The following is a 15,549-nucleotide window of genomic DNA, read 5'->3' on the forward strand; positions in this document are numbered from 1 at the left end:
AAACATAAGTCCTTTATTGTGACATATTGGTGATATGGGAATTTGGGAAGGAGGTAATGGCGGTGATGGGGGGCACATTACCTATAAACTAAAAGGTTTTGATTTAGTTTTGTTTATTTACTGTGACACATTAGCAAAATTACAGACATAATTATCTATATATATATATATATATATATTACAACATTTCTTCTACTGAATACTTAAATATTAAATAAGAGATTTCATACAGAATTAAGCTTTTTTTATATGAAACCTAGGAAGAGCTCAATTCTTCCTGGTGAAGAAGCCTGAAGCCACTGTAGCCAGGAGCAAGCTACTTTTTTCACTATCATTATTATTCTCAAAACGATAAAAATTGCTGCTGTTTTTGCACTTAACTAAAGCTGGCAATGTGAATAGACAGTAGTAAATTAGATGATTGCTTACAGATGTGAGGAAACTCACTCATTCTGGAAAATTGAAAACATTGACAACTTCAAACCTAGGCCACCCAACAGACTCCACAATCAATTGCTGGAGAAATGCTAAGTTTTACTTTGTCTAGCACCGCAATCTTTAAAAAAATAAATACTCCAAATGTAAATAGCTAAAACATTAAAGTCCCTTGAAATCTAAGACCCTAAGCAATATTTATCAAAGCATGTTCCAGGAATTATCCCCATCAACACATTTGAATGAATATTAAAAATGCAGATTTCTTGGCCTGCATCCCCTCCCCCTCCATGAAATCAGAAACTGTTGAGAGCAGCCAAGATTCTGCATTTTAATGTTTCTGTGAATATGTACCTTGCCACTCCTTTCCAGTAATTTTTGTACACAGCAAGGCATGAGAAAATCTTGCCTAAAGCATGTTTAATCAGTTAATCACCATCATCGACTACTTCACTGGAGATATTTTAGAAAGGCTTAAGTCCTACCTTCAAAAAACTTTATTCTTTATTTTTTAAAAGAAATGGTTATATCTTACAGAGACTTTCTATTTCATAAAATTTGTATTCTGAGCATACATTGAGATAATTATATAACTGATGTATTTATGAAGCTATGTGGAATAATTTTTTATTTCTATTTTGAACCTTTTATTTTTGTAAAAAGCATGTAAGCAAGAAGGCTTCCCAGGTTGTGTAGTGGCAAAGAATCTGTCTGCCAAAGTTGGAGATGCAAGAGATGCCGGCTTAATCCCTGGGTCAGGAAGATCTCCTGGAACAGGAAATGGCAGCCCACTTCAGGATTCTTGCCTGAAAAATTCGATGAACAGAGGGGCCTGGTGGGCTACAGTCCATGGAGTCTGAAAGAGTTGGACACAACTGAGCATTTCATAATTTGATTTCATTTAAAGTGAAACAATTGTGTTTATTTTTTCTTTGGGGAATATCAGCTAAAGCAAGACTATATGATGTATGTTTCAAGAGCAATGGGAAACCAAGAGAGGTTTTAATAGAAAATATTAACAAATGAAGAAAGAGTCATAAAGTTTACTTCAAAATCACCAAGGAAAATTTAAGAGTGCAGCTATAGGAAGCCTTCTACAATTTGATTTATTGACAAAACACTTTAAAAGGACAAATAATTAAGTGGATGAAAACAAGGTAGAATGGTTAGTTATTAAAGTATTCTATGGTTAGTTATTTGGAGACGGCAATGGCAACCCACTCCAGTGTTCTTGCCTGGAGAATCCCAGGGACGGGGGAGCCAGGTGGGCTGCCATCTATGGGGTCGCACAGAGTCGGACACGACTGAAGCGACTTAGCAGCAGCAGCAGCAGCATGGTTAGTTATTAAAGTATTCTTCAATCATGTCAAGTAATGAATCTCAGGATTGTTTCAACAGTCATCTCAGATTAAAGGAAAGACAGACAAATGATGGGGAAGATGGTGGGAGATGGTTTAGTCAAAACAAACATTGCTCAACTTGCCATAGACATTCATTCATTCAGTTATAGTCCTTTGGTTACGCTGATGACTTTCTAAGTTCTCTAATTTATGAACATTTTATTCTTTTCCCCAAAGGGAATCTCTTAGTTATAGCATTTGTTAGCTACTTTGGAGCCAAGCTTCACAGGCCAAAAATAATTGGAGCTGGGTGCCTGATCATGGGAGTTGGAACATTGCTCATTGCAATGCCTCAGTTCTTCATGGAGCAGTAAGTCTAATGCAAACATCTTTTTCTTGTGTTAACCAACAACTGTATTGTCTCTCTTTCAATGAATACAATTAATTATTTAAATCTGAGAAAATAATTCCTGGCCATTACAATAACCATGATAGTTTGTATCATGATAACCATGATAATTTACATCTTATTTTATTACATGAACTTGGGCAAAATTTCAAAATGTTTACAATTTTACTTATGATTTAATAAACTGTAAAAAAATGTCTTTCAATATACCACTGTGTATGGATGTCAACATTATTTAAGGGAAATTTTCACAAACATGCCTTCATTCAAATGATTTAATACAGCTGTGGAGGCAAAGTTCTAAGTAAAAAAAAGTAATAAGCGTCAAATGAGTGTTGAATGGGTAATAAATGAATGCTACAGACAATATGCTGGGTCATGGTAAAATTGACTGGTAGATCATTGACTGAGGGATACAGTACCAACAGAAATAATTATTCAATATTCAAATATTATCTCTCAGAACTTTCTCAACAGAAGTGGAGTGTTTGTATTCTGTAAACTTGAAGTGTCCTGTTGATACTTTTGTCAGTAATTTTATTAGTACTTGCATACAACTTGAGTAGTTCCAAAGATTTCATCATATCATTTCATCTTCATGACAATCCATGAATCAAGAGAGCACAGTTTATCCTTTTTTCCTTAGTTTAAAGCTAAGGACCATACCTAGAGAGTCTGGTGACCGTCTCAAGTTTAGGTGTCTTATAATTTACAGAACTAGATCCTTAAAACAGGCATTCTGATATCTTCTTCATACATATACATATTGCCTCTCTTCTCTGTGGTTGCCCATTGCCTACTGAGCCAAGAGACAAGCAAGAGATTTTAAAGCAAGAGAATATTTTAGGAAATTATGTATCAGATAAATTTGTGATGACTGCCCACTCTAGACCACCATACCATGACATTTCAAAGCTGGAGAGATTTACAAATGATCTGCATGTGTGCTAAGTTGCTTCAGTCGTGTCTGAATCTTTGTCACTCTGCAGACTAGCTTTCCAGGGTTCTCTGCCCATGAGATTCTCTAGGCAAGAATACTGGAGTGGGTTGTCATGACCTCCTCCAGGAGATCTTCCTGATCCAGGGACTGAACCCTTGTGTCTCACATCTCCTGCCTTGGCAGGCAGGTTCTTTACCACTAGTGTCAGCTGAGAAGCCCACAAATGATCTGACCCAAACTTTTTCTTGGATTCCCAGGTCACTTATATAAATGTAGTCTGATTTTGACATCTATATCCGATCTCTAAAGACAGCTCACAGAATCCTTTGTGTAGAATCTTTCCTACCTATTTGGATGCTTTCTGTGATCCCTTTGTCTTTGCATGGCTTCAAGATTTCTGCCTACTCTTTAGACACATATCTGACCTCCTTTCCCCAGGGCAGAAATGTCCTTAGGTCACTGAGATTCTACAAAGGTATTATATGCAGCCAGTAGGTAAGGAGGAGGCAAAGAAGAGGGCTGAGGAAATAGTCTGTAATCCCCCTAACCCCTGCTTGATCCATTTCTGTGTTATCTATTCTAGTCATTGAGCCTCCATGCAGCAATTTGCTCAGAGGAGGGGAAAAAAAGAGTCCCACTAAAATATTAAAACATTTGAAAGCAGTTACAGAAACTAGACAAATCCTTGACCCTTGACCTAACTCATTCTGAAGGGCATCAGTAGCTCAGAAGAAATGTGACCTTGGGCATATTACCTAGCGTTCCTAGATCTCAGTTTATGCACCTTAAAATACATATTATAGGTAATAAAACAATAGTTAGCTTGTAATATTGTTGAAGATATTCAGTGAGATGACACAGTTAAATGCTTACCAAGTTTCCTAACATAGCTAACAGCTGTGTCATTCTTGTTGTGTATCGTTATCAATCCTCCTTAGATAATTAAGCCACCTGGTTTTAATCAGAGATGGAAATGATTTATCTTAAAGGTGTTGCATTCAGATTAAGAATAGTGTCGCTTCAGTTCAGTTCAGTTCAGTCACTCAGTTGTGTCCAGCTCTTTGCGACCCCATGAAATGCAGCATGCCAGGCCTCCCTGTCCATCACCAGCTCCCAGAGTCTACCCAAACCCATGTCCATTGTGTCGGTGATGCCATCCAACCATCTCATCCTCTGTTGTACCCTTCTCCTCCCGCCCTCAATCTTTCCCAGCATCAGGGTCTTTACAAATGAGTCAGCTCTTCACATCAAGTGGCCAAAGTATTGAAGTTTCAGCTTCAACATCAGTCCCTCCAATGAACACCCAGGACTGATCTCCTTTAAGATGAACTGGTTGGATGTCCTTGCTGTCCAAGGGACTCTCAAGAGTCTTCTCCAACACCACAGTTCAAGCATGAATTCTTCGTCACTCAGCTTTCTTTATGCTCCAACTCTCACATCCATACATGACTACTGGAAAAACCATAGCCTTGACTAGATGGACCTTTGTTGACAAAGTAATGTCTCTGCTTTTTAATATGCTGTTTAGTTTGGTCATAACTTCCCTTCCAAGGAGTAAGAGTCCTTTAATTTCATGGCTGCAGTCACCATCTGCAGTGATTTTGGAGCCCAAAAATATAAAGTCAGCCACTGTTTCCACTGTTTCCCCATCTATTTGCCATGAAGTGATGGGACCAGATGCCATGATCTTAGTTTTATGAATGTTGAACTTTAAGCCAACTTTTTCACTCTCCTCTTTCACTTTCATTAAGAGACTCTTTAGTTCTTCTTCACATTCTGCCATAAGGGTGGTGTCATCTGCATATCTGAGGTTATTGATATTTCTCCCGGAAATCTTGATTGCAGCTTGTGCTTCCTCCAGCCCAGCGTTTCTCATGATGTATTCTGCATAGAAGTTAAATAAGCAGGGTGACAATATACAGCCTGGACGTACTCCTTTTCCTATTTGGAATCAGTCCATTGTTCCATGTCTGGCCCTAATTGTTGCTTCCTTACCTGCATACAGATTTCACAGGAGGCAGGTCAGGTGGTCTGGTATTCCCATATCTTTCAGAATTTTCCACAGTTTATTGTGATCTACACAGTCAAAGGCTTTGGCATAGTCAATAAAGCAGAAATAGATGTTTTTCTGGAACTCTCTTGTTTTTTCGATGATCCAGTGGATGTTGGCAATTTGGTCACTGGTTCCTCTGCCTTTTCTAAAACCAGCTTCAACAATCTAGAAGTTCATGGTTCACATACTGCTGAAGCCTGGCTTGGAGAATTTTGAGCATTACTTTACTAGCATGTGAGATGAGTGCAATTGTGTGGTAGTTTGAACATTCTTTGGCATTGCCTATCTTTGGGATTTAAATGAAAACTGACCTTTTCCAGTCCTGTGGCCATTGCTGAGTGTTGCTTCAAGTTAATGACAAATATACTAATACAAGAAAACCAGAAGGAGAAGTATATCTAAGAAGCCAATCAGGCTTTTGCTTAAAAAATAAAGACGAATTCTTATCAACCACCTTTATATGTTGAAAGATACATTTGTTCATTTATTATTTAGTGTCTGCCAATTGCCTGGTGGGTTTTTCTGGTGGCTCAGATGGTACCATGACAGACAATGGAGAAAAATCAAAAAGATAGAAAACAAAAACAACCCCTCCCAAACACACACACAATTCTTTCCCTCATGAACATTACTTTTTACAGAGGATTATTATAATAATTTCTTTTCAATTTTTCACAGCATTAGTCAAATTGGACACTTGCTCAAAATATTAATTTTTGTTCCTTCAATGATGACTATACTCTGCTTGGCAGAAATTCCCTTGATAGCAATAAAACATAATATTAATTACAGATATCAATTATTAAGGGCCTACTCCCAGCAGACTATGTTCAGTTTTATGTGTGTTAGCTTATCTGACTCATGAATTTGATAAATAGATATTGATCACTGTTCTAGGTAACAGGAATAGAGTAGCAACAAAAACCTCTGCTGTCATGGATCTATTTAGAAAGAGATGGAGAGTAAACAGACAGATAAATAATGACATATGCTGGAAATGTTAAGTACCATAGAGAAAAACAACCCAGGGAAGACACGTAAGAGTATGTGAGGTGTTGCAGTTTAAAGCAGCGTTGTCAGGGGATGATTTACCAAGATGATGACTTTTCAGAAAGCCTGAAAGAGATGAGCGCCACACAGACATCTGGGGAAGAAGATTCCAGGCTAGATGAACAGTGAATGTTTCTATAGCAGGAGAATGGGGTCAGGCATGATGTGTGCTGCAGGGACGAGTGGGGGGTGGTGGTGGTATAGAAGGAGACTTCAAGTTGATTTTCAAACCATGATGGACATTTAAATTGCCTGAAGCTCTTGGTAAAATGTAGATTCTGAGTCAGTAGCTCTGGGTGAGTGGTTGAAATTCAGCTGGTGCTACACCTTTACAGACCCCATGACACAGGTAGTAAGTCACCAATTATTGCAAGGACCATACCTTCTCAGAATGGGATGAGAAGCCAGGCAAGAGATTTGAGCAGAATGACACAATCTGACATATTTTTAAAAGATCTAGTACCTACTGCTCAGGAAAATAACTCTGGTGGAGCCAATGTGAGAGCAAAGGGACTATTTAGGAGCCACTCTGCAACTTCATGAATTGGAATCAAGAGCGTGTCAGTGGGGGTCGAAGCTAGGACAGAACTAAAATCCCAGATTTAAAAGATTTTAAACCTGTATGCAGGTAGGAAACAACAGTTAGAACTGGACATGGAACAACAGACTGGTTCCAAATAGGAAAAGGAGTATATCAAAGCTGTATATTGTCACCCTGCTTATTTAACTTATATGCAGAGTACATCATGAGAAATGCTGGGCTGGAGGAAGCACAAGCTGAAATTAAGATTGCTGGGAGAAATATCAATAACCAAAGATATGCAGATGACACCACCCTTATGGCAGAAAGTGAAGAACTAAAGAGCCTCTTAATGAAAGTGAAAGAGGAGAGTCAAAAACTGACTTAAAGTTCAACATTCAGAAAACTAAGATCATGGCATCTTAGTTTTCTGAATGTTAGATCCGGTCCCATCACTTCATGGCAAATAGATGGGGAAACAGTGGAAACAGTGGCTGACTTTATTTTTCTGGGCTCCAAAATCACTGCAGAAGGTGACTGTAGCCATGAAATTAAAAGACACTTACTCCTTGGAAGGAAAGTTATAACCAACCTAGACAGCGTATTAAAAAGCAGAGACATCATTTTGCCAGCAAAGACCCATACAGTCAAAGCTATGGTTTTTCAGTAGTCATGTATGGATGTGAGAGTTGGACTATAAAGAGGGCTGAACACAGAAGAATTGATGCTTTTGAACTGTGGTATTGGAGAAGACTCTTGAGAGTCCCTTGGACTGCAAGGAGATCCAAATAGTCTATCCTAGGGGAAATCGGTCCTGGGTGTTCATTGGAAGGACTGATGTTAAAGCTGAAACTCCAGTATTTTGGCCACCTGATGCGAAGAGCTGACTCATTTGAAAGACCCTGATGCTGGGAAAGATTGAAGACAGGAGGAGAAGGGGACGACAGAGGATGAGATGGTTAGGTGGCATCACCGACTCAATGGACATGAGTTTGGGTAAACTCCGGGAGTTAGTGATGGACAGGGAGGCCTGGCATGCTGTGTTTCATGGGGTTGCAATGAGTCAGACACAACTGAGTGACTGAACTGTACTGAACTGAATACCACTGGCCCCCTCTTCAAACACTTCTTTGTTTCCTTATGCAATAGAGCCTAAATAAGCACACACCACATCTATAGCCCCAATCTTATAACTAAGAAAACAAATTTGAAAAGGTTGTCATTATAGTATTTAGTGACAAGAGTGGCACTTGCATAAAATTCTATTTATTCATGATCTAAATAATTTTATATGCAGCACTTGCCTTCTGATAGATTAAACAGAAAGCTCAAATAACTAAAAACTTTCAAATTACTACTTAATTGCTATTGATAGTCATTTTAAGAGCATTTAGGTTTTATATTGGGTTAGTCAAAAAGTCCATTAGGGTTTTTCCATAACCATCTCATGGAAAATCTCAAATGAACTTTTGGTCAACCCAATAATAATCCCTGGTATCTCTGGAATTTTATTAAAGAAAGAAAATTATATTTACCAATTTTCATGCTAAATCTTCTCCTCTGTAGCTAATAATCTTTAAAATTTATTCTCATTAAGTAGTTTTTTTTTTAATTTTTCTGAGGTTTATTATAAAAATATTCAGACATATAAAAAAGAACTTAAAAGAATTGCACAGGAACATCCATACACCCAACACCTCAGATGTTACTTATCTTTGTAACTTAGGAAACCTGTTTTGGTCAAGGATTCATTTGATAAAAGTGCCAAAACTATGAACCTCTTCCGTTAAATACATATATACAAAAATATTTTTATTTTTCCAATGGGGTTCATAGACTAATTGACGTGTAGGTTATGCACCACTGATATGTGCTGTATGCTTAGTACACAAAAAGTCATAAAAAGTCATATCCGACTTTTTGTGACCCCATGGACTGTAGCCCACCAGGCTTCTCTGTCCACGGGATTCTCCAGGCAAGAATATTGGAGTGGATTGCCATGCCCACCTCTAGCAGATTTTCCAAACCCAGGGATTGAACCAAGGTCTCCCACATTGCAGGTGGATTCTTTACCATCTGAACCACCAGGGAAGCCCTGATATAAGATAAGCCATTTCCCAATCTGAATATGTTAACAAGTCAATACATCTTGACCTTATTGTGTTAAATAGCTTTAAACTATTACTATTTTAAACATTACTATGATGATTAGTCTTTAGTCACATAATGCCTGAACAAAATGAGAATCAAGGTGATGTGATTCCTTTCATAAGTTACCTTTGCCCTTAACAGTGCTTGTGGAGCAGAAAAATCGACTTCTGAAGGGTAATGTGAGAAGGAGTATGGTGCTATGACAAACCTAGATAGCATATGAAAAAGCAGAGACATCACTTTGCCAACAAAGGCCCATATAGTCAAAGCTATGGGCCTTTTCAGTAGTCATGTATGGATGTGAGAGTTGGACCACAAGGAAGGCTGAACGCCGAGGAATTGATGCTTTTGAATTGTGGTGCTGGAGAAGACTCTTGAGAGTCCCTTGGACTGTAAGAAGATCAAACCAGTCAATCCTAAAGGAAATCAACCCTGGATATTCACTGGAAGGACTGATGCTGAAGTTGAAGCTCCAGTACTTTGTCCATCAAATGAGAAGAGCTGACTCACTGGAAAAGACTCTGATGCTGGGAAAGTTTGAAGGCAAAGGAGGAGAGGGTGGTAGGGGATGAGATGGTTAGATAGCATCACTGAGTCAATGGACATGAAGTTGAGCAAAACTCCAGGAGACAGTGAAGGATAGGAAAGCATAGCATGCTACAGTCCATGGGATTGCAAAGAGTTGGACACAACTTAGCAACTGAACAAAAGCAACAATGGTGCTGGGGAGCTGTAGATGGAATGATCACAGTCCTACCATCTGGCATGGGCTCCTCAATCCAGCTGCCACAGTAACCTCATAAACAGAGAACATTAGAAATAACTTAGAGCCAGATTAATAAAATGGAGAATAGGATACTGTCTGGATAAGGGGTTCAAAAAGCCCAAGTATCATTCTCAGTTCTCTAGAATCAACATTCAGGTGTTCTACTAAATTTACAACTCCAAGTACAGTGTATCAATAGACATAATTGTTAAATTATTGTTTTCAGAGATAAGCATGATGTTATGGAATGTTCGATATTTTTTCACCAACAGAGTAGGTGATTTATAGTTATTATTTTATATTAAAATGAGCCTCTGTAAATTATTATTTTATTGTCTTTCATGACACTGGGCAGTTGATATAGTGTAATATATGTGAAGCAGATATTCTAGCAGTCTCTTCAGAAAACTGTACTGTTAAATGCTGGTTTGATTTAGTGATATAGATTCAGAGAGAGCTGTAGATTCATACAGGTGTCCTAGTGAGTCCAGTAGTATACTTATAATATTTTTCGTATGATGCTAAGAAAATGTTCTTTTTATGCAGCTACAAATATGAAAGGTATTCTCCTGTCTCCAATTCCACTCTCAGCATCTCTCCATGTCTCCTGGATTCAAACAATTCATTACCAATTCCGGTTGTGGAAAAATCACAATCCAAAATAAATAATGGTAAGATGATTATTTTTTACTTGAATAAAAAAGTTCTTTTTAAAGTCTTTATAGGTGATTTAGCATATGGTATATGATTTTTGCTGTCAAAAGCTTTACTACTTAAATTGAGATATTATAGTGCCATTAAAAAAATCATAGAATATAAAGCTGAAGCTCCAATACTTTGGCCCCCTGATGTGAAGAGTCAACTCATTGGAAAAGACCCTGATGCTAAGGAAAAATTGAGGGCAGGAGAAAGGGGGGCAACAGAGGATGAGGTGGTTGGATGGCACCATCAACTCAATGGACATGAGTTTGAGCAAACCCTGGGAGATAGTGAAGGCCAGGGAAGACTGGTATGCTGCAATTCATAGCATCGCAAAAAATTAGACACAACTTAGTGACTGAACAACAAAAACAAAAGCAGTATATGATGAAATCTTAAGAAAATACTCAGAAAATCAAATATTATGGAAAGATGGTGCATTAATTGCTGGTGACTGGGAAAGTTTACAGCAGTTCTAAATAATGTGTACTGTGAAACAAGGTAAAACAAGTTTAACATGTACAAATCTCATATTAAGTAAATTTATTTTTTCCCCAAATACAGTTTAATTTTTGTGTTCAGCCCCTTTTCATCAAAATGTCAAATACGTGATGTCAATTTGTCCCTAATCTCTACCCACATTCCCAGGGGTAGCTTACATTCTAAGGAGCTTACATAATGGTAAAGGGGGAAATTGTGAGAGGGGAGGTCTTGATGTTATCAGTCCTCTGTCAGCCTAAATATTTAAAATCCTTCTGGCCACAGTGTTTGTTCATACACGTCATCTTGGGGTCATCTTATGTCCACATCCATGTCCTTTATAGCATAGCAGCTCCCTTTGATGCAAAAGTGACCATCATGGAAACATGAAAATAATTCTACTTTCCACACAAGATAGGATTCGAGGAATTTTGTTAGCATATCCAGAGTTCCACGTGGCTGACCCACATTGCACAGCAAGGCTATGTGTGGGCCATGCTTGGGAGCATGGGAACCATCTCTTCTGTGTTATTCTAGGCACTGGAAGCCCTATGAAGAGACAGGGGCAAGGATGCTTAACAATACTGCATTTTGTCCTTGGGATCTTGCTACCTCCCTGGCTCTACCTGGCCATGGTGGCACAGTTTTCCTCACTCATCGAGTCCATGAATCTACCCACAGGTCGTTGCCATGTCTCTGGAATGCTGCACTGGTGGACGCTCAAATCCTCTCTCCCCACAGACTTTCAGTATCAATCGGCTCAAGCCTTCCTCTCCACTACCCTCATCTCTCTCCTACTCCTAGGCTGTGGTCCACTTCTATAGAAGCAGTGTGGAAGCCCTTCTTTTATATACTTGCTATCCATCTAAATCTTTTATCTACACCATAAAACCTTTTCACTCCCCTGACATCCTCATTGATGCTTTCCTTTGAGATGTTCTTTTCCTGGCCAATGACTCTGACTCTGAATGAGTCAGACTCAGAGAGGCCTGACTCTGAATGAAAGCAAGGATAGGAGAATTAAAAGAAATACTAAAATATGAGGAGAAAAATGGGGGTGGTCATATACATGTAAAAAGTTTATCCTATCCTGCTGTATGAAAAGAAGGCATTCTAGAAGAAAAGGAAAGCATGAAAGAAGGCAATAGATACATTCAGGAGAACATATATAAATCAATGAATGAGAACAGAGGGATTGTTTATTTAAGAATATAATGGACATTTGGACCATAAAAAAGGCTGAATGCCAAATAATTGATGCTTTTGAACTCTCGTGCTGGAGAAGACTCTAGAGTCCATTGGACAGCAAGGTGATCAAACCAGTCAATTCTAAAAGATATCAACCCTGAATGTTCACTGGAAGAACTGATGCTGAAGCTGAAGCTCCAATACTTTGCCCACCTGATTAGAAGAGACGACTCATTGGAAAAGACTTAATGCTGGGAAAGATTGAGGGCAAGAGAAGAAGGGGGCAAAAGAGGATAAGATGGCATCACCGACTCAGTGGACATGAGTTTGAGCAAACTCTGGGAGATAATGTAGGAAAGGGAAGCCTGGCATGCTGCAGTCCACAGGATTGCAGAGTCAGACATGACTTAGCCACTGAACAACAAATGTTTAATTCAGTTTAATTCAGATCCACACAAAGAAGCAAGGAGACAGACTAAAGGATTTAGACTTTGGTCTGTAAAATAATGTAGTCATTGAAGATATTTTGGGTTTGGTTTTGACAATCAAGGGAGAGACATGTTATAAATGACAATGCGTGTGTGTCTGTGTGCTATTGTTTTTGACTCTTTGTGACTTCATGGACTGTAGTCGGCCAGGATCCTCTGTCCTTAGAATTTTCCAGGCAAGAATACTGGAGTGGGCTGCCATTTGCTTCTCCAGGGGATCTTCCTGAAAAGCAATCAAACCCGCATCTCTTGTGTCACCTGCATTGGCAAGCAGTTTCTCTATCATTGTGCCACCCTGGAAGCCCATAAATGACAATACAACTAATTTTAAACCTTTCATATTATAAAGTTCATATTATAGAAATGTAGGGTTTAGGGATTGGGGATGAAGTTTTTTAATGTAAAGATACAAATTATTAGGAAGGTACAGAATATAAGACTCATAAATCAATGATTTTCTTTCCTTTAAATGAAATTCTGTTCACTTAAAGTCATAGATATAACTCTAAAGGGGTTAGTGGGGTAAACAGAGGACTCATCTCAAAAATGCTTTGCATGCAAACCCCATTTCCTCCAAATATTTTAGAGCAGAACTGTCTACCAGAACTTCAGTGATGATGGGAATATTCTATATCTATAGTGTCCACTGGTGGCTCAGACGGTAAAGAATCTGCCTGTAATGCAGGTGACTCAGGTTCGATCCCTGGGTCAGCAAGATCCCCCGGAGGAGGGCATGGGTACTCACTCCAGTATTGTTACCTGGAGAATCCCATGGACAGAGGAGCCTGACAGGCTACAGCTCATCGGGTTGCAAACAGTTGGACACAACTGAGTGACTAACACATACATACACACATAGTAGCTATTAGCCCCATGTGACTATTGAGTACTTATAGCCAGTGAGACTGAGGAATTGAATTTTTAATTTCATGTAATTTTAATTAATAAATTCCAGGGGCCACATGTGACTTGTGGCCACTGTATTGGAAAGCCCAGAGCTAAAGTGTCTACACTTATCTACAGGACTCCTCTATCAACAATAACAGAATACCCCAAAGTCAGGGCTGAAATTGACACTGGAATCAATGTTGAAAAAGGAGTCTCATTGTATCTTGGGGAATGAAATAAAAACCCAGAGAAGTTAAGTGAAATATCCCTGGTCACTTGGCTACATTTCTAGGAGAGGCAAAACCAGAACTAAACGTCACGTGATTGCACAGTAATATTTTCTGTCACAAAGTCTGATTCATCCAGACAGAAGCATTCACACAAGTTCTTAATAACCCCCACTTCACTTTCAAAAATTACTAGAAGAGAAAATATCTCCTATCTCATACATTTCTTAGGATAATTCGATTTGAAAATGTCTGCAAACCACTTAGCTCAGTGCTTGCCAGAAAGGGAGCTTCCAGAAGTGGTGATTGTTGGAGGTAGTTAATATTGTCACTTTTGTTAAAGTCACCTGCTGCCAAGTCGCTTCAGTCCTGTCCGACTCTGTGCAACCCCATAGACAGCAGCCCACCGGGCTCCCCCGTCCCTGGGATTCTCCAGGCAAGAACACTGGAGTGGGTTGCCATTTCCTTCTCCAGTGCATGAAAGTGAAAAGTCAAAGTGAAGTTGCTCAGTCGTGTCCGACTCTTAGCGACCCCATGGACTGCAGCCTACCAGGCTCCTCCGTCCATGGGATTTTCCAGGCAAGAGCACTGGAGTGGGGTGCCATTGCCTTAGCTGTATTTAATTATAATATGGGGAGTAATTATTCCACTTCACGTGATCATATTAAGACATGACTTTTATGAAAACATTTAAACATTTTTAGCTTTGAATTTCCATCAGAAGCTTCTCTTTTTTGGGAATTGTTATACCACTAAAGCATGGAAGTGTCAGTCCCTCAGTCATATCTGACTCTTTGCAACCCCATGGACTGTAACCTTCCAGACTCCACTGTGCATGAAATTCTCCAAGCAAGGATACTGGAGTGGAGAGCCATTCCCTACACCAGGGCATCTTTCAGACTCAGGGATTGAACCTGGGTCTCCTGCATTGCATTGCAGGCAGATCCTTTACTATCTGAACCACCAAGTATGGTTTTTAAGTTTTATATGAATTTGTTTCTGAAATGTGAGCCTTTAACATGTCTGTGCACTATCAAAACAATTTTAGTTGTAGGCAATGATGCTAAAATTTGAAGTATAACCCATATAAAATTTGAAATTCAGATAAACCTTGGTCACCAATAAAATTGCAAGTGATTTCTGTTGCAAAATAGAAAGCTTAAAGATAAGGCAAGAAAAGTCTTTGTTCAAATTTTTCTGTTTTTGTCCCAGATTGGATATTGTATGTTACTGAAGTGTAGGAATTCAAATAATTCAGTAGAAATATGAAATAAAAAGAAAGATAATAAGAAATAAGGAGAACAATATATTTCCTTGGTCAGTTTCTAGGGATTTACACTACCTAAAATATCTTGCTCAAACTCCTATCAATCGATTTATTGCTGATTTCACTTCTGCATTCTCATGCATCTTTAGGACAACTTGTAGAGATGCAGAATAAATGTTTAACTTCAATAGTGATTGAATTTCAATCCTCTTGTTTGCTTTCCTTTTAAGAATGTCAAATTGATGCCAGCTCCTCCATGTGGGTTTACGTCTTCCTGGGAAACCTTCTTCGTGGATTTGGAGAAACTCCCATTCAGCCTCTAGGCATTGCCTACCTTGATGATTTTGCTAGCCAGGACAACGCAGCTTTCTATATTGGTAATTCCCACCTCATTCATCTTCCTGGGGTGCAGGATACCTGGTTTTCTCAACTCTATTCTCAACTAAATAGGATGTGGAAGGTTTTATATTTCATATCTAACTCCTCTATTCAGTTCACACTGAGGATTTGGATAGTGAAGAAACTTCAGTGAAAAGGACCTATTGCATTAGGGAAAGAATATCAGATTAAAAGAAATTATCTGTGAGCTCAACTGCTGTGCTGTATGACCTGTATCTTTATGGAAACAGAAGAAGGACAAGAGCCAGG

The 15,549-nt window shown here is 38.8% G+C and overlaps 1 protein-coding gene across 2 annotated transcripts in view; it reads left to right on the forward strand.

Moving 5' to 3' along the window:
- Nucleotides 1-15,549, forward strand: part of SLCO1C1 (solute carrier organic anion transporter family member 1C1) — a 71,027-nt gene that overhangs the window by 14,038 nt on the left and 41,440 nt on the right. For both annotated transcript variants that reach the window (XM_055566156.1, XM_055566157.1), the window contains exons 2-4: nucleotides 2,013-2,145; nucleotides 10,211-10,335; nucleotides 15,132-15,278. In XM_055566156.1, the coding sequence (XP_055422131.1) occupies nucleotides 2,096-2,145; nucleotides 10,211-10,335; nucleotides 15,132-15,278 (322 nt within the window). In that variant the 5' untranslated portion in view covers nucleotides 2,013-2,095. The remainder of the gene's footprint in view (nucleotides 1-2,012; nucleotides 2,146-10,210; nucleotides 10,336-15,131; nucleotides 15,279-15,549) is intronic.

This window comes from Bubalus kerabau, chromosome 1 (assembly GCF_029407905.1).
Source record: "Bubalus kerabau isolate K-KA32 ecotype Philippines breed swamp buffalo chromosome 1, PCC_UOA_SB_1v2, whole genome shotgun sequence".
Lineage (NCBI taxonomy): Eukaryota > Metazoa > Chordata > Mammalia > Artiodactyla > Bovidae > Bubalus > Bubalus kerabau.